This window comes from Bufo bufo, chromosome 5 (assembly GCF_905171765.1).
Source record: "Bufo bufo chromosome 5, aBufBuf1.1, whole genome shotgun sequence".
NCBI classification, from domain to species: Eukaryota; Metazoa; Chordata; class Amphibia; order Anura; family Bufonidae; genus Bufo; species Bufo bufo.
In genome coordinates, this window is record NC_053393.1 from 36373418 (window position 1) to 36393911 (window position 20494).

At 43.6% G+C, this 20494-nt stretch overlaps 1 protein-coding gene across 1 annotated transcript in view; it reads left to right on the forward strand.

Moving 5' to 3' along the window:
• The window catches only part of OC90 (otoconin 90), an 80781-nt gene that overhangs the window by 5900 nt on the left and 54387 nt on the right, over positions 1-20494 (forward strand). Inside the window, exons 2-6 of the mRNA XM_040433831.1 lie at positions 735-791; positions 3512-3686; positions 3983-4095; positions 6781-6909; positions 8257-8307. Of these exons, the coding sequence (XP_040289765.1) occupies positions 735-791; positions 3512-3686; positions 3983-4095; positions 6781-6909; positions 8257-8307 (525 nt within the window). The remainder of the gene's footprint in view (positions 1-734; positions 792-3511; positions 3687-3982; positions 4096-6780; positions 6910-8256; positions 8308-20494) is intronic.

Consider the following 20494-nt stretch of genomic DNA (forward strand, 5'->3'; position numbering starts at 1 on the left):
GTCCCAAACCCAAACCCATATAGAGCAAGAGACCCAGCTTCATTAAAGGGGTTATCTGTGAATTTGATATTGATGGCCTGTCCTCAGGATCCTTCATCAATATCAGATCACCAGGGGTCTGGCTTCTGGGACACCCGCCAATCAGCTGTTCAAAGAGACCGCGGTGTTCCATCAGCACTTAGGTCTCTTCCTAAGTCTGTGGCAGCAATGTGCATCAGTCACATGGCCTAGACGCAGCTCAGCCCCATTCAAGAGAATAGGCTGAGCTGCAATACCAAGCGCAGCCACTATACAATGTACGGCGCTGTGCTTGGTAAGCAGTGATGAGGCCACAGCGCTGACTGAGCTCTGGTGAGCACAGGGGCCTCTTCAAACAGCTGATCGGCAGGGGTGCCGAAAGTCAGTCGCTCACCTATCTGATATTGATGAGCTATTCTGAGGATAGGTCATCAATATCAATTCCCAGATAACCCCTTTAATACTCACTGCACTGAAGTGAATATTAATGAGGCTGCCAATGTCAGAGACTGCAGGAGGCTGGGCCCTAGCCTCCAAACTTCTCCGGGCCCCTGACTGCACTACTGCCAGTACTGTCCTGATTGCAGCCCTGGGTCAAGGATTAACTCTTCTCAAAGGTCTTCATAATGTGTTTGTGAGTGTAACTTTTTGACATGTGCCCCTTGTAATGATATGAGGATATTGCGTCTTAACATTCTTTTTTTGCTTTCTTTCAGACAACTTTACATTCAATGGGGTCTTTAAAAACATAGAAAGTGTCACATCATTTCTTGGTAAGGCCAAGCCAAACCAGTTAAATGGACATGAGTAAATTAAAATTTTGGTTCATTTACTTTTTACACTGTCTTGGCTAAAGTATTCCCCCCCTTGGTGTTTTTACTTATTTGTTGCATTACAACTCAGATTAAAATAGATATTTGAAGGTTTGTACCATATTTTTTACACGACATGTCTACCTTCTTTTTTTTTTTTTTTACTGATACACAATAATTAGAACAAAAGAGGCCTTTATTGTGCATAAGTCTCTTGGGGTTTGTCTATTAGCTTTGCACATCTAGAGACTGGGATTTGTGCCCATTCTTACAGACAAAACTCTTTTGCTCCTTCCAGTAAGGGTTCTTTCACACAGGCGGATGCCGTGCGTGGAATCCGCTGCGTGAAAGAGGGCCAAGCCCCGCTCCAGACAGCAGAGACACGGAGCATTAACATGATTGGTAATGCTCCGTGCCTCTCTGTGACCTTTTTACTACAAAATCACATTTTTATAACACTGTGATTTTGTAGTAAAAAGATCACAGAGAGGCACGGAGCATTATCAATCATGTTAATGCTTCGTGTCTCTGCTGTCTGGAACGGGGCTTGGCCCTCTTTCATGCAGCGGATGAATAAGCCCTTAGATAGTTGCATTGGTTTCCTGCAGTCTTCATGTCATACCACCGATCTCCTTTGGATTGAGGTCTGGGATTTGACCCAGCCATTCCAAGTCTTTCCTTACACTCCCCCCTGTTCCACTGCAGCATCATTAGGGCCATTGTCCTGCTAGAAGATAAATCTCTGTCCCGGTCTCAAATCTCTGGCTGACTGAAAAAGGTTCTCCTCAATAATTGCCCTCTATTTACTGCAATCCATTATTCCTTCAATCCTGATCAGTTTTCCAGTCCTTGCAGATAAAAAAGTATCTCCACGGTGTGATGCTGCTTTCACCATGCTTCACTGTGGGAATGGTGTCCTTAGGGTGGTGGGAAGTGTTGGGTTTGCACCACAAATAGTGTTTTTATGATGGTCTCATCTGACCAGAAAACCTCCTTCCTTGTGTTTGAGGAGTCTGCCACAAGCTGTTCAACTAATTTCTATTTTTTTTCTATAAGCATTTTTTTTTGTAGCCACTCTTCCATAAAGCCTTATTTTGTGGAGTGTATGGCTCCTAGTGGTACTATGGACAGATCCTTCCATCTTGTCTGTGGAGTATATGGCTTTTAGTGGTCCTGCGGAAAAATCCTTCCATTTCTGCTGTGGAGTGTATGGCTTATAGTGTCCCTATAAACAGATCCTTCCATCTCCTCTGTGGAATGTACAGATTAGAATGGTCCAATGGACAGATCCTTCTATCTCCTCTGTGGAATGTGCGGCTAATTGTGGTCCTGTGGACAGATCTTTCCATTACCTCTGTGGAATGTATGGCTTATAGTGTCCCTATGGACAGATCCTTCCATCTCCTCTGTGGAGTTCACGGCTGATAGTGGTCTTATGGACAGATATTTCCATCTCCTCTGTGAAATGTATTGCTCATAGTGGTCCTATGGACAGATCCCTCCATCTCTTCTGTGGAGTGTATGGCTTATAGTGGTCCTATGGACAGATCCTTCCATCTCCTCTGTGGAGTGCACAGCTTAAAGTGGTCCTATGGACAGAGCCCTACATCTTTTCTGTGGAGTGTATGGCTTATAGTGGTCATATGGACAGATGATTGCATCTCCTCTGTGGAGTGTATGGCTTACGTGGTACTATGGATGCATACTTCCATGTCCTATGTTGAGTGTATGGCTTATAGTGGTCCTATGGACAGATCCTTCCATCTCCTCTGTGGAGTGTATGGCTTATAGTGGTCCTATAGACAGATCCTTCCATCTCCTTTGTGGAGTGTACGGCTTATAGTGGTCCAATGGACAAATCCTTCCATCTACTCTGTGGTCTTCAGGCTTATAGTGGTCCTATGGACAGATCCTTTTATCCCCTCTGTAGAGTGTACGGCTTATAGTGTCCTATTGACAGATCTTTTTATCCCCTCTGTGGTGTTCAGGCTTATAGTGGTCCTATGGACAGATCCTTCCATCTCCTCTTTGGAATGTATGGCTTCTAGTGGTCCTATGGACAGATCCTTCCATCTCCACTGTGGAAGGTATGGCCTATAGTGGTCCTATGGACAGATCCTTCCATCTCCGCTGTGGAGGTTATGGCTTGTAGTGTCCTATGGACAGAAACTTCCATCTCCTCTGTGGAGTGTATGGCTTATAGTGGTCCTATGGACAGAAACTTCCATCTCCTCTTTGGAGTGTACGGCTCATAGTGGTCCTCTGGACAGATCCTTCCATCCCCTCTGCGGATCTCTAGAGCTTTTTCATTGTTATCATTAGTGTTGTTGTTGAATCTCTGATTAGTGTCCTCTTTGCCAGGTCTGTGAGTTTTGGTGGACCTTCTCTTGTCAGGAAACTTGGTCTGATTGTTGCTTGCTTAGTAATGCTGCAACTCGGGGTCGTTCCGAACAGGTCATTTATACTCGGATAATGTGAGAGATCATGTGACATTAATTAGGTGACTTGAGGGACAGATTTCTTTTTCGTGGAGGAGAACTACATAATTTGCATAGATGAGCCTCTAGCATCCATATTCTGTTAACATATACCCGCTATCTCACCCTACAATGTGATTGCCTGGCGTTGTCCCTTCCTTCACTGCTCTACAGGCCTGTAACATGTTCTCCTTTATTCCACAGATTGCCTGGGTTCCCATTTTACTTGGTTACAAGTTATATTTACCAATTTCCCAGCATTACTTAATTTCGTGAGCAAATTAAAATGTGTAACTGGACTGTGTCCCAAAGACCTGGAAGAATATGGATGTGCCTGTAGATATGAGCTGGAAGGTCTACCCATAGATGCAGCCGACAGGTAAGACAGTAGAAGACCAGACCATAGTTACTGTACATGACCCACCGAGCCATTCCTAAAAGGTTTGTACAGGATTAGAAAACATGGCCGCTTTCTTCCAGAAACAACCCCATACCTGTCCACAGGTTGCGTTTGGTATTTCGGCTCTGCTCCATTGAATTGAACGGAACTGAGCTGCAATACCATACACAACCTGTGGCACTGTTTTTGGATGAAAGACATTTTTTTTCACCAAGCTTGTGATTGGTTACATTAGGCAAGGCAATAGATGAACTGTTTTTTTTGTCTTATTTCAGTTGTTGTTTCCAGCATCGGAAGTGTTATGAAGAAGCGCTGGAGATAGAGTGTATGTGGGACCCATCTAACATCATTGCAGATGCTAGCTGTCTCACCAAGAACCTAACCTGTGGTAAGATGGGCATGGGCACTTTACAGATGTTTTAAGGGAGGCGCCCAAAGGGACGGGAGCCACTTTTTTGTTTGGATGTGGAGTCAGTACGACCATGGAGCTAGCAATATTATCTACAAATATACTGGTCCAGGCCTACGGTGAGCCATCGGGGGAGGCTAGGCCATGAAAAACAGGATTATTTGCTTTATAATTTCCATTGATGGCTCCAAAGGTGTCCAGATCCAGTCATCAGAAAACATAAAGGGGGTATATTAGGGATTACACATAGATTTATTGTGGAATATGGCCAATATAATATTTAATATTTTATAATTATCTACTTAATGCAGGACTATCATCATCAAAAATATTTGGGCTCCATTTAGGCAAGTGGTCAGGGCCCCTGAATTACCTATTATTTCTATTAAACCTACTGTATACAGCATGGTGGGCATCTGGAAAAGGATGTCTTATTTTTTTCTCTAGCAAAATGAAAGGAAATCTTATGATCTTTATGCAGTAACCCATATTATACAATTGGAGTTCCTCAGGGGCTGAGCAAACAGAATAAAAATGGAGGCCTATGCACTATTCTATATCTATTAAATAGGAACTTTTTGTACAGCAGCTCCCTTGCAGTGACTGGAGGGTAACGGGTGGGTGTCAGACCATGGTTGACTTTGGGCCCCTGACAGTAATACTCTACTGCCTATTAGCTTTGTGTTGCTTCTGCAGTATCGGGAGCAAGTCATGTCTGTGGTTCCATCAATAGTTGAGATCCACAAATTCCATGATGCCCTAAGTCACATCAGAGTCACAATGGTGCAAGTGTGTGCGTATGCAAGCTGAAGTGAACAGCTCACTGAGCATGCCCCGCAGCCACAGTTGAGCATTCTGAAGTATCTATTCTTATGATTCTATGTTTTGTGCTATTCCTTTATTATTCCTGCTAGAAGTTATGAATGAATTGCCAGCAGTCTGCACTGTCTGACACTGGCAGCATTGATTGGACCTTCAGTGCAGATTGCTGGCAACTCCTTTGTAACTTCTAGCAGGAATAATAAATGAATGGCACAACAAAGAGTCATAAGAATAAAAATGTAGCTGGCATCAAATGAAATACTGGCACGTTAACAGAGAAGGCTCCTTTTTAAAGGGGTTCTCTGGGAATAACTTTTTATCTAATTCCTGCATCCTGCCTCCGTAAATAGAAGATTCATCCTTACCTGCTCCCGCCTCTTTGGTCCTACTCTCTGGTTCCCGCATGTCCATGTACCAGTCCCATGACTGTTTACATCTGGTGCTACATGTGCTTGGTCACATGCTCCAATGCAGCCAATCACTGGCTTCAGCGGTCATGTAATGTGCTACTTGTGGCCACGTAACCGCTCTGGTGGAGCATGCATGTGACTATGCCCGTGCAGTGGCGGAAGGACTGGAAAATGGGCACAGCGGAGGCAGCGCAGAGGACCGGAGCGGCAGGGAGCTGGTAATTATGAATCTTCTATTTACAGAGGTGGGCTGGGGGATTAGATAAAAAGTCATTATTCCTGGAGAACCCCTTTAAAGGCTATGCACACTTTCGGGGGAATTTTTATTTTTTATTTTTATGATTGCATTTATGGCTAAAATAATATTTTCAATTGGTCGTTATTAAAAATATTGAGCCGTTCGGTCACACAGGGTTAACTGTTTGTGTAGCTGTGTGAATCCTATTTTTACTTTCACTTTGTGCTGGTCATCTAATAAACCTTATCTCTAAACTACTAAAAGGTCATAAACACCGTATTTAAGCCACAAGTAAGTAAGATAAGAACTGAGCTAAAACGAGTGTTTATAAGGTCAGAGAGCAGAGATAAGGAACCGTCAGGTCAGCTGCCTGAAGGGAAACAGTAAAAACACAGCATGCTACTAGAGAATCTTAAGGCTGTACAGAGAAAAGGGCTCAACATTTGTATTAAGGACCAATTGAGCTCAAAATGAGTACAATGCCATAATTTAAAAAATGCTTCCAAAGGTGTGTATAATCTTTAAGTTCTGTGCAAATGATATGGATATTGTGGCCCATCTAATAATACATAATATGTAGAAACGGAAGGGCGCTGGAGCAAATAGGTCGAACGTAAGGACAGTGAGAGGCGCACTTTCACAACCGGTTAACAATTTGCAGTTTATTCGCAGACAACATTTTACATAATATAGGTATGGTATATACCGTTAACTGTAATAATTCTTATTGCTGCAGCCAATTAGCCTTTTTAGGTACAAATGTTGATAGATTGGCTCATGTTTGCCCCATTTGTCCTCAATTTTGTCGCATAAAAGATGAAAAATTACTAAAAAAAAAACAGTTTCCATCCATGGCATGAGTTTTTCTATTTCCTTTAGCTCTGACCTCAATAGGACGGTAAATAAAAAAAATTTGATCAATGATATCATATGATGAAGCAGAGCGGATGCGGCTTTACTCCGGACTGCAGTGTTAGATGATTGGACCTACGTCCATGCAAGACATAATAACGACCTGAAATCCAAGTAAACCCTAATTAAAGCGTATTTATACTTTACTACAATCCCCCCTTTAATAAGACTGTGGGAGGGTTACGGCAGGGGTCTGAGTGCATTGTACATGTCATTCTAAAGCAGTACAGATGGTGGAAAGCAGATCTATAAATGGGGTCCTGTGTTTCTCTTACCCCCTAGAATCTGGCAACCATTGTGAGAAACTCCTCTGTGACTGCGACAAAGCCGCTATTGAATGTTTTGTGAACACGCACATTAACTCTTCGCTGAAAGGAATGGATATCGCATTTTGCCCGACTCTTGTTACAGGTACAAAAAACACGATGTCAACCAAGTGAACCCTGCAGAGATGTCAGATGACCCTAAGATATGGAGGAAAACCTCTGGCGCCCTCTCATGTGGTGGTTTCCTTATTGCAAGTGTTTTCCTTTAAGAATACAAGTACATTTTATATTACGTTACGAGCGTCTTGAAGGGAGTTTCCATGCTATATAGAATCATATATTGAAACAATCAGAACTTTGGGTTGTGCACAAAAATGACCACAAAATAGGGTCCCCGACAACTGGGCCCTCTATTGGACCATGATGCAAAATACCTAAGGGGTGTTTTTCTCTTCCCCTTAGCCATTTCCAGTAGGCCGCGATGTGGTTGTCATCTCTTTAGCCATCTTTGCAGCACATTTTGTATATGATTGGCCGTTCTGACGGGAACATGAAATACATTTTACAAGGAGATTTCTCGATAAAATGGACAGTTGCCCTCTAGAGGTCGTATAAAGCCGCAGCTTTCAGTGTGCAGCACTTACATTTACAGCTGGCGCCCTGTATTGTTGTGCTGACATTGCTTCTTTAGGAAGGATCGGCTCCACTGCCCCGCCACAGAGGCCTACCAAAAAGTTTCCCAGTAGAATCAATGGCTGATTTACCCCCTGATTTACCCTACTCCCAGTTGACATTTCAGCCAATGTCCTGATACCGTCTGGCATCATTGTATGTGGCGACACTTGGGAATGGACTGCAGGAATGCAGACAGGCTGATCTGGTTTTGGGTCTGTATCAAAGGGGTTTTCCAAAGGAGAATTTTTTTATTTTTTTTAAAGGAGGCCAAATAATTTTAAAAATCAAAAGAAGCATTACTCACCTCCACCAATACACTGTTGTTTGCACCTGCTCCAGTCCCTGCTGCTTTCCATTTTGTGTCCCAGAAATGCCAGGACAGGCCCATTTATCCAATCACTGGCCTTGGCTGTGACCCTACTCAGCCAGTGATTGATAGGTGGACCTTTTCTATGCATTTTCAGGCTGCTGAGCTGGGACAGGAAGTGGAGAGCAGCAGGGACTGGAGCAGCTCCAGAACAGCAATGGCGGGAGATTGGTGGAGGTGAGTAATGCTTCTTTTTTATTTTTAACATTATCTGTCCCCCATCTTTCTTTCTTTTTTAAAGGGGGGAGGTCTATATAGAAGGGATTTGAAGTCTGTATTTATTAAGGGAGTCTGATCTGGGGGCTGTATTAGTTTGGGAAGTTATGGACAATCATGGCCAAAATAAGGTTGGTAATCAGTTATGTTCCCCTGGACATGATTTCATTGATCCCTTGTGAAATTACCTTCCATGAAAACCTCACAAACCTCTTCTGTATTTATTTATTTCAGTCCCCCCTGAGACTACACTCAAGAATAGGGACATGATCGTGGACTCCAAATGTAAGTCTTACTATCTGGTTCACTGGAATAATCCCCAGTCCACTGTCTGCTTGTGTCACCTGTAATAATATGGGGTATGTTGTCATTTAGCATTCATATTGGAGGATATAAGGTTCTGTAGTGGACCATCAGATTTAGGGTAAAGTGTGAGAAGCGCGACACATCAGTGGTTGGAAATACAACAGCTCAATGGTTAATAGTTTTACTCTGCAGCTCTGGAGTCTTAGGCATGAATCCAACCAAAGGCTAAATCTGCATGGAGCTTGTATGTTCTCCCCGTGTTCCTCTAGGTTTCCAGCCTATTCCCCAAAATATACTGGTAGGAATTTACTACATCAGTTTGGAGACTATTGGGTACCTCAGGTGTCAGTGTCATTGTCCTGTACCCCAAGTGTCAGTTTGTCATTATCCTGTACCCCAAGTGTCAGGGTCATTGTCATTATCCTGTACCCCAAGTGTCAGCGTCATTATCCTGTACCCCGAGTGTTAGTGTCATTATCCTGTACCCCGAGTGTCAGTGTCATTATCCTGTACCCCAAGTGTCAGTGTCATTATCTTGTACCCCAAGTAACAGTGTGTCATTATCCTGTACCCCAAGTGTCAGTGTCATTATCCTGTACCCCGAGTGTCAGTGTCATTATTCTGTCCCCCAAGTGTCAGTGTGTCATTATCCTGTACCCCAAGTGTCAGTGTCATTATCCTGTACCCCGAGTGTCAGTGTCATTATCCTGTACCCCAAGTGTCAGTGTCATTATCCTGTACCCCAAGTGTCAGTGTGTCATTATCCTGTACCCCAAGTGTCAGTGTGTCATTATCCTGTACCCCGAGTGTCCGTTTGTCATTATCCTGTACCCCAAGTGTCAGTGTCATTATCCTGTACCCCAAGTATCAGTGTCATTATCCTGTACCCCAAGTGTCAGTGTCATTATCCTGTACCCCAAGTGTCAGTGTCATTATCCTGTACCCCAAGTGTCAGTGTCATTATCCTGCACCCCAAGTATCAGTGTCATTATCCTGTACCCCAAGTGTCAGTGTCATTATCCTGTACCCCAAGTATCAGTGTCATTATCCTGTACCCCAAGTGTCAGTGCGTCATCATCCTGTACCCCGAGTGTCAGTGTCATTATCCTGTACCCCAAGTGTCAGTGTCATTATCCTGTACCCCAAGTGTCAGTGTCATTATCTTGTACCCCAAGTAACAGTGTGTCATTATCCTGTACCCCAAGTGTCAGTGTCATTATCCTGTACCCCAAGTGTCAGTGTCATTATCCTGTACCCCAAGTGTCAGTGTCATTATCCTGTACCCCAAGTGTCAGTGTCATTATCCTGTACCCCGAGTGTCAGTGTCATTATCCTGTACCCCGAGTGTCAGTGTCATTATCCTGTACCCTGAGTGTCAGTGTCATTATCCTGTACCCCGAGTGTCAGTGTCATTATCCTGTACCCCAAGTGTCAGTGTCATTATCCTGTACCCCAAGTGTCAGTGTCATTATCCTGTACCCCAAGTGTCAGTGTCATTATCCTGTACCCCAAGTGTCAGTGTCATTATCCTGTACCCCAAGTGTCAGTGTCATTATCCTGTTCCCCGAGTGTCAGTGTCATTATCCTGTACCCCAAGTGTCAGTGTCATTATCCTGTACCCCGAGTGTCAGTGTCATTATCCTGTACCCCGAGTGTCAGTGTCATTATCCTGTACCCCAAGTGTCCGTTTGTCATTATCTTGTACCCCAAGTAACAGTGTGTCATTATCCTGTACCCCAAGTGTCAGTGTGTCATTATCCTGTACCCCAAGTGTCAGTGTCATTATCCTGTACCCCAAGTGTCAGTGTCATTATCCTGTACCCCAAGTGTCAGTGTCATCATCCTGTACCCCGAGTGTCAGCGTGTCATTGTTCTTGAGTCAAATTACACAACCAAATTAAGTTGGTCAGACTAGTGATGATGTTTTAGGCTAAACCCTTCAATCCAGTAGAAATTCACAATATTGGGTAGCTTATTAATACTTAACATTTATTAGTATCAAAAAATAAAATAATAGGCCCTTTAATGTTGATTTTAAAAGATATTTTGAATGCAACCTATTTGCTGCATATGTATCTCTGGATAGCAATGCTATCAAAGAGTAGGAGGGGACGTGTGTCCCTGTGTCCCTCTTACTGCGCATCCTTTCTTCTCGCTCTATCGATATTGCTATCCCTATTTGTTGGTCCCCTCCTACTCTTTGATAGCATTGCTATCCAGAGATACATATGCAGCAAATAGGTTGCATTCAAAATATCTTTTAAAATCAACATTAAAGGGCCTATTATTTTATTTTTTGATACTAATAAATGTTAAGTATTAATAAGCTACCCAATATTGTGAATTTCTATTGTTCTTGAGTCCCATATTTCCGTGAATTATACTGGGCCTTAAGGAGTCAGCGCTCTTTTGTCATTATTCATATAAGAAAGTTATCATGTTTTTTATGTTTTAATTATTTTTGGTTATGCTATCTCCCAGTAGAAAGCATTGCAAATCTGAAAATGATGACACTACAACACTTAGATCCAAATCACAACTTCAACCAACATTGCGGCTCCACATGTGACTTTACTCCTCATTGTTCACGATTCCCAGGACTAAATTTGTGAACCATCTGGATTCCCTGGTTGATGATGACATATGTAGCTTCTTAGTTTTCCTCCCACATCAGAACGTCTTCTACCTTGCTAATTATTTAGCCACTGGGCTTGTGCTAAATTCTACCTCTTATAGTTCTTGGGCATCCGACAACCATTAGACAGCTGTCCGTGTCCCCTGAATATACAATTCTACTGCGTCTTCTGCCTTCCAGGCAGTGATTCATGCTGATCGGTGAGGGGGGTATTCTGATATGTACCAGAGGATATACTTAGATATGACATATCTCAGCTATAATTATAATTGCCTTCAGAGAACAGCAGATGTGAATGTGAAGGATAAGACGCTATGAAGTCTTCCTTCCCACGGTGTGGGGGATGGGTGTATGAGTCCATATTTAAGTTTCTTTTTATCTTAACAAGGTGTAATGTCTTTATCCTTAAGAATTTATACATGTCTTGGCTTTTAATTACTCTTTAATTACATTGTACATTTTTAGCGCAGCAAAATAGAAGTGTGGCTACATTGCTTGGGGCCAGTCAAGAAGGTACGTCAACTACCTGCCATTTATTAATATTTACTGATATCACTTGACATGACATAAATTTTGTATTGAACTGCAAACTTTCTGTAGTGTAGGATACATCGAGAACCTTGTCAAAGGAACCAAGAAAGATCACAAGTCATTCTGGATAATTTGGCAAAAGATCGTTACAGTGTGGGCCTTATCCTATGGATCAGTGTTGGGGAACGGGTCATCACCCTCATCTGAGAACTGTATCCAGACAGCTAGATAGAATCTACTATGAAAAGAGAACCTAAACCTAAGTAGGACTAGGTAGGATGGGGAAGAGAATGATAATACTATTCTCAACAATGGCCTTTCCTTGAGAAGCCTGAAGACCCATCTAGTAAACATTGAGGGTGAGGACGGAGAAAGATGACTGTATGTCTATCAATGCCTGTTCCTTGACGAGTCTGAAGACCCAATCAGTGCTCAATGTGAGTGGGGAAGAGAGGGATGAGGCTACATCCATCAATGATCTTTCCTTAAAGGGTGAGACCCATCTAGTGAATATTGAGAGTGGGGAAAGAGAAGGTTATGTGAGTATAATACTCCTTGTACTCACTTACATAGCCTGTTCTCATGATTTACCAGTACAGCCCGTCTCTTCCCTGGCTGTGATGCAGTCCGCTGTAATTGGACAGCATCACAGCCAAGGAGAAGGAGACGCCCCCTGAGGAGAGCTGAGGTCTCCTCCCTGTACCGAGTATACCAATTGGCATATTGGGCGCAACGTAGGGAGCCATTTGAAAAAACAAAAGCAACAGCATCTGCAGCAGGAGGACTACTTACTAAGGTACTAGTTAAAAAAAATCCCATGAAAGGTCCTCTTTAAGGTCCACCAAATTTGTCCATCATGGGAAAGGGCATTAGGGGAGTCAACAGCCTTTAAATCTGTTACTCAATTTCTTACAATTTAAGTGCAAAGTCAACAGACATAATACAATTCTCATGTGCCATTCCTTAAGCCAAACCAAGTTTACCTGGCTATGATGGGCCTATGATCTTTAACACCAGGGGACCCAGATCACTCTCAGTCCACCACAGTCTTCAGCTATGAGGACCAGGGCCCTTCAATATATGTGATTTCCTGGTGGCCATGCATCATTCTAGATGGATCTTCAGACAGCATTATCCACATGATTTTAGATTACTAGCTCTTATCGGATGGTATGCTACACATGCTGTCAGGAACCTAAAAGAAATTACTCTGTGTATGGCCTATACTCACTAGGAAAATTTTGGAGTACCTTGCGGGGTGAGCCCATAAGTGGTAAGTTGTGGTAATACCAATAGACAAACTACCAAAGGAGAATATCAGGAACATATTAATTTGATGCAAAATGCTCATTTAATGCTTTATAAGTAGTTCCTGCACCTAAAGATTAATTTAGTAATGGTAAAGAGCACCCATCAGAAGGATTGACCCTATTAGACCAGATATACTGCTGGCTAGGATGGATCCTGCTGATTAAAATGATACCTGTCTTGTGCAAATGGGTCACAGCATTCGGAGAGAAAACGTCTTTTTCTTTATGCATATGAAGGCTTCAGTGCACAAGAGGTGGGGCCCAGCCCCTCAGTGCACCTAAGCTCTTCAGCTTTCCAGTGCTGGCCACATTTTTTCTCTAGAGTGCTGCAACTGATTCTCACCTTTTAATTAGCAGGAACTTGCAATATCACTCCTGACCACAGGGTGTGCTGTTTGCCCATAAGCAACAAAGGTTTTTCCCATGTTGGTCGAATGCCCCCTAGTGGCTGGATGTTTTGTGCAATAATATATACAGTATTTTCTCCATAAAAATGCTAGCCCTTCACGGTAAAAATAAGATTAGAAATTATTGTATTGTCTGCTGTACACGCTAGTTCCATCTTATATCATTCGATTCATTCAAAGACAAGATCTGTCATCAGGGAAGAGAAAACTGTGAAAAAGGAAGCAATTATTCTGATCTCTTGGAAACCCTCTTGGTTAGAGCTATATGTGGTATAATGTAATACCAGGCTCCTCGGAGCTGTCATCATGCTCTAATCACACGGTGACACAGATATCCTGCATTTTACGTATAATGTGTAAATTTGCATTTGCACAATATGCATTTAATCATCGTTAAAGGATATCTCCACCACATTTCCATCCACAGAATTAGCGTCCAAGTATAGGTGTAACCGATTCCGCCATAAAACAACCCCTTCCGTAATGTGGAAGGTCCAGCAGACTTTGCCAGGGAAGGCACGGCCAGTCACAGGGGAAATGTCATATGACAAGGCGGCCATTGAGAAGAATGGCCATCTATGTAATACATGAACGGCACACGTCTGCCAGAACTGGAGCTGCTTCTACAGAGCAGAAGAAGGATGGCACATGTCTCCCAGAACTCCATACTGGCTAGAAAAGGGTCCCGAGCCAATGAACCCAACGTCATGATGTCCATATGCTCTGATAGGGTAGTGGTTGGCTTCTTGGCCCAACCTCTTTAAAGGTTCTCTCCCATTACAAACACGGATCCCCCTATTCAGTTGTCTGATTTTCGGAGGCCTGACCTCTGGGGCGCTGTGCCACCCGTGCTTGCTGCCGCTCTATTAATCTCTATTGGACTGCTGGAGATAGCTGGCTATTTTAGAAGGTCCCATGGTGTTGAATAGAAAACCCCAGGACCAACACTCCATTCAAATGGGGGAACATAGGGTCCATGTTCTCATAGCTGGCAGGACCTCCAGCAATTGGACCCCTGCAGATCAGACACTGTATAAGTGTCTATTATGGGACAAGCCACTTAAAGGGAACCTGTCACCGGGATTTTGGGTATAGAGCTGAGTACATGGGTTGCTAGATGGCCGCTAGCACATCTGCAATTTCCAGTCCCCATAGCTCTGTGTGCTTTTATTGTGTAAAAAAAATAACGATTTGATACATATGCAAATTAACCTGAGATGAGTACTGTCCCAGACTCATCTCACGTACAGGACTCATCTCAGGTTAATTTGCATATGTATCAAATCGTGTTTTTTACACAATAAAAGCACACAGAGCTATGGGGACTGGGTATTGCAGATGTGCTAGCGGCCATAAAAACTTTAAAATCCTCTTGGCAGGTTATATAAAGTATGTTACTCAGCAGGGGGTGAGAATGAGCAGACGAAATAGAGAAAATAAAATCGGTGCTGCATCCTGTGAAATGTTGGGAGGGACATTGGACATTCAGTAACCATCTCGTCTTACTTATATCTTAGAATTACAAAATAGTAACATTGTTTTTTCCTCATTAATTATGATAAATGGACACTGACCCGTGTGTTATAATTATTTAATCTACAGGAGAACAAGAACTAAACACCTTGCAAAATGACATGTCAACTGCAGAGGAGATGACGACTGCTATTCACAGTGAGTAATATCCATGATCGTATTTTTCATTGAGAACATGAGGCAGATTCCTATAGGTGGTGCTGTGGTGAATGGCACCAGCTGCCCATGGTCATAGCTGGATTATAATTCATATGGTGGAAGTTGATGCTGAAGTCTCCGTTCAGTACTTCCATGTGATGTAGTTCCATGTGTAGATGACTACTGTAGTGGTTGGGATTCTAGTTTGGTTATTTCTTTTGTGGGCTCATTAATGGGAGGAGGAACCTAATTATTTTGTGCCTCAGGCTTTGACAAGGTACTAGTAGTATCTTTCTCATTCATCCAGGTCATGATATACGAGTAGTAATAAGTCAGAGCAACAGGACGTGTATTTTTCTCTTAAAGCTATTTTGTTAGTCTTCCGACTGACTTTATAATTTAGAATGACTTGTACAAGAAATCTCTGGCATTAAATACTGCTGAATAAAAGAAAATGTGGCCAGCATCTTCACCTTGTGTTCTTTATTAGATACCCATCAGTGAACAGGCATCATTTTAGCTTATCACAAGCCTGTCTCAAGCCTTTAAATGCATTAAGTACTGGTGACTCATGCTTCAGTCAGCATAATCTGTTTGACATAATCAACACAATGTCAAGGATTTCATGGAAATGAGATTGTTGATTGCAATTTGTATGACTGAAGCTATTAGGTGTGATTAAACTACGTTGAATAGAAATAGAGGGGTGCAACATCTACTGTCTGCCACGTACAGTGCTGTTCTAACACCTCTCCCTAGGCAGTTCAATCACCGATATCTCGAGGTATAGAGAAGACAAAGGAATAGTCAAGTGGGAAAAGACATTAGCAGATAGTATTGGGAAAGATCTGGGCACTGAGCCTGTCACTGATCACTGGGATAAATGGTACAAAGGTCAGCAGAACACTTTGACAATTTCATATTGGCTAATATCAACTTAACTCAGAATAGAAGATTTTGGCAGTCTTTTATGTAAAGAACTGTGAACTTATGGCAACAATAAAAGTGAAGGCCCTTTCAGGAGCTGCTTGACACCACGACGCTCCTAACTACTCATAAGAAGAGGTCTTGGTGCCACCATCGCAAGACTTCAGTAGGGTTTACCCAAACCCACTTCCTTTTTTATGTATGATAACGATAACTTTCATGTGTACAGTGGGTACCTAAAGGGGGTGTATCACCATGGCATATCGCTACGATATGCCACTAATGTCAGATAGGTGTGGGTCCCACCTGTGGGATACACACCTATTTCTTGAAAAAGGCCCCAAAGTGAGCAAGAGCACACCAAGCATGTGCGGCATGCTCTTTATTCACTTCTGAGAGTTCCAAAAAACAATTTCCCGAAGTTCCATAGAAATGAAAGGAGATCGCACCCCGCAATTTCGGCCACTGCTCCAGTCACTGCTAGAAATAGCCGAACCAGCACTCAGCTATGTTTGTAACTCATTAAAATGAATGGAGGAGGAAGCGCATGTGCGGTGTGCTCTTGTTCACTTTGGGGGTCCGTTCTAGAGATTCCGAGGAGGCCCTGCTCCTATCTGACATTGGAGGTATAGCCTGGCAATATTATATCAATGTATGAGGTGAGACAACCCCTTTAAGAGCCGATCAATCTGGAATTGACCCGTTCGCTTCATGCGCACCATAGTAGCCATATCACTGACTCTATGGTATGTACAAATGTGTCCACTCGTAGCTTTCCATATATTTAATTCAGACATTAATTTGTCATGATATTAATTCAATACAATATCATGACATGCTAGCCAAGCCCTGGAAAGGTTTCATATCACAAAAACTGAGTGGCCACCTATAGCATAAACATCTCCCAACAAACTCTCAAAAACATTTATTTTTCAAAGTTGGTCATCTTGTGCCACTCATCTCGGGATATGTCATTCCAACAGGAAAGGTAGGAAAAGTGCTTGACTAGCAAACTATACACCAGTGATATTCAACCTTTGGCTCTCCAGGTATTGTAAGAGCATGGCAGGAACTTTGTTTTGTCACTGCTTGTGAGCCACAGGTTGGTGACCACTACTAAAGAGTAGAGTTGAGCGAACACCTGGATGTTCGGGTTCGAGAAGTTCGGCTGAACTTCCCGGAAATGTTCGGGTTCGGGATCCGAAATCGACCCGAACTTCGCCCCGAACCCCATTGAAGTCAATGGGGACCCAAACTTTTCGGCACTAAAAAGGCTGTAAAACAGCCCAGGAAAGGGCTAGAGGGCTGCAAAAGGCAGCAAAATGTAGGTAAATCCTCTGCAAACAAATGTGGATAGGGAAATGAATTAAAATAAAAATAAAATAAATTAAAATTAACCAATATCAAGAGAGGTCTCATGGCAGAGAATCAGGCTTCATGTCATAGCAGAGAATCAGGCTTTACGTCACCCACCACTGGAACAGGCCACTGTCAGATATTTTTAGGCCCCGGCACTCAGACAGAGGAGAGAGGTCCCATAGCAGAGAATCAGGCTTCATGTCATAGCAGAGAATCAGGCTTCAAGTCATAGCAGAGAATCAGGCTTCATGTCATAGCAGAGAATCAGGCTTCACGTCACCCACCACTGGAACAGTCCATTGTCAGATATTTAGGCCCCGGCACCCAGACAGAGGAGAGAGGTCCCATAGCAGAGAATCAGGCTTCATGTCACCCACCACTGGAACAGGCCATTGTCAGATATTTTTAGGCCCTGGCACCCAGACAGAGGAGAGAGGTCCCATAGCAGAGAATCAGGCTTCATGTCATAGCAGAGAATCAGGCTTCAAGTCATAGCAGAGAATCAGGCTTCATGTCATAGCAGAGAATCAGGCTTCACGTCACCCACCACTGGAACAGGCCATTGTCAGATATTTTTAGGCCCCGGCACCCAGACAGAGGAGAGAGGTCCCATAGCAGAGAATCAGGCTTCAAGTCATAGCAGAGAATCAGGCTTCACGTCACCCACCACTGGAACAGTCCATTGTCAGATATTTAGGCCCCAGCACCCAGACAGAGAAGAGAGGTCCCATAGCAGAGAATCAGGCTTCATGTCATAGCAGAGAATCAGGCTTCCAGTCATAGCAGAGAATCAGGCTTCATGTGATAGCAGAGAATCAGGCTTCATGTCATAGCAGAGAATCAGGCTTCAAGTCATAGCAGAGAATCAGGCTTCACGTCACCCAACACTGGAACAGGCCATTGTCAGATATTTATGCCCCGGCACCCAGACAGAGGAGAGAGGTCCCATAGCAGAGAATCAGGCTTCATGTCATAGCAGAGAATCAGGCTTCAAGTCATAGCAGATAATCAGGCTTCATGTCATAGCAGAGAATCAGGCTTCACGTCACCCAACACTGGAACAGGCCATTGTCAGATATTTAGACCCCGGCACCCAGACAGAGGAAAGAGGTCTTATAGCAGAGAATCAGGCTTCATGGCATAGCAGAGAATCAGGCTTCACGTCACCCACCACTGGAACAGGCCATTGTCAGATATTTTTAGGCCCCGGCACCCAGACAGAGGAGAGAGGTCTTATAGCAGAGAATCAGGCTTCATGTCATAGCAGAGAATCATGCTTCATGTCACCCAACACTGGAACAGGCCACTGTCAGATATTTTTAGGCCCCGGCACCCAGACAGAGGAGAGAGGTCCCATAGCAGAGATTCAGGCTTCATGTCATAGCAGAGAATCAGGCTTCATGTCACCCACCACTGGAACAGGCCACTGTCAGATAGTTTTAGGCCCGGCACACAGACAGAGGAGAGGTTCATTCAACTTTGGGTTGCCCCGCAATATAATGGTAAAATGAAAATAAAAAAAGGATTGAAAGAGGAAGTGCCCTGGAGTACAATAATATATTGTTAAGGGGAGGTAGTTAATGTCTAATCTGCACAAGGGATGGACAGGTCCTGTGGGATCCATGCCTGGTTCATTTTTATGAACGTCAGCTTGTCCACATTGGCTGTAGACAGGCGGCTGCGTTTGTCTGTAATGACGCCCCCTGCCGTGCTCAGGGATCTCAAGTCTCCCGGAGGTTCAGGGAGTCTCCCGCTATTAGATAGCGGCTCCCTGGCGCCCGCATGTGAAACAATATATCGGAAAGGTTTACTGATAGCAGAGCAGAAGATAAGAGAAGTGACAGGACACAGAATTTAGATTACAGGTTGAATTAACCCTTTAGGGTCAAATTGGCTTCTCAAGGAGATATATATGTTAAAGGCATCCCTCCTTCTGTCTCATTCAGTAGCTATATAACTATTGAGAGAGATGTATTTTTTTTTAAATACATTTACACATTTAACCCTCCATTTTAATTAGATTATTTACCCCAGTGTTAAATTCACCCCCCCTGGATGCTTGTTTTTTTCCTACAGAGGGGTAGATAATTACACACAGGGTTTTAAAGAATAAACTTCCTGACTCAGACCAAGAGCCGACTCAGCGAGTCAGCAAGTGAATCGAAGCATCCGCGCATGCGCATTGCGCAACCTAAGCTTCGGTTCACTTGCTTCTTGTCAGCTCAGCGAATGAACCGAAGATTCGATTCATGAATCGGTTCATTTGAATGAACTGATTCAAATGAACCGATTCATGTGAAAGATCCGAACTTCCCATCTCTAGTTTACTCGCAGTAAACCTTTCCGGCAATCTGTAGCAGTGTCCCCTTCTCGGAGCGTGCGCACAGTGCAAGAAGAAGCCGATGCCAGCAGTCCGCAACGGCGCATCAGGCTGAGCCATGCATCCACAGACCTCCCCTGCTTGGGCACCTTAATTCAATGATTGACAGGTTAGTAAAACCTGTTTTTCTGCAGAATAAAGCCACAAATAGCTTTTATAAGGCCACCTTAGAAATCAGAATGCTACCCTGGACATGAGCAGATGTTTAGCTCACAGGGCTTATAGGTGGTGACAGAATCCCTTTAATAATATACATAAATATAATAATTTGGGGCAGGGTAATGAGTCCTCCACACCATAGAGCAAAGTGTGCAGATACTGCATATGTTTGGAAAATGTAATAAAAAGTTTGTGAAAGAAAAAAAAAGAAAACCTCCCTGAAATGAGAAGTGCACCTCCCTGAAATGAGTTTTTGCAGGTTGGGATGTCTGCGTGCTGAATACACGTTCAGACAAAACGCTGGCCGCCGGGCAGGCCAGCACCTCCAAGGCATAAAAGGCTAGCTCTGGCCACGTGGACAATTTGGAGACCCAGAAGTTGAATGGGGCCGAACCATCAGTCAGTACGTGGAGGGGTGTGCACAGGTACTGTTCCACCATGTTAGTGAAATGTTGCCTCCTGCTAACACGTTCCGTATCAGGTGGTGGTGCAGTTAGCTGTGGCGTGGTGACAAAACTTTTCCACATCTCTGCCATGCTAACCCTGCCCTCAGAGGAGCTGGCTGTGACACAGCTGCGTTGGCGACCTCTTGCTCCTCCTCTGCCTTCGCCTTGGGCTTCCACTTGTTCCCCTGTGACATTTGGGAATGCTCTCGTAGCGCGTCTACCAACGTGCGCTTGTACTTGCGCATCTTCCTATCACGCTCCAGTGTAGGAAGTAAGGTGGGCACATTGTCTTTGTACCGGGGATCCAGCAGGGTGGCAACCCAGTAGTCCGTACACGTAAA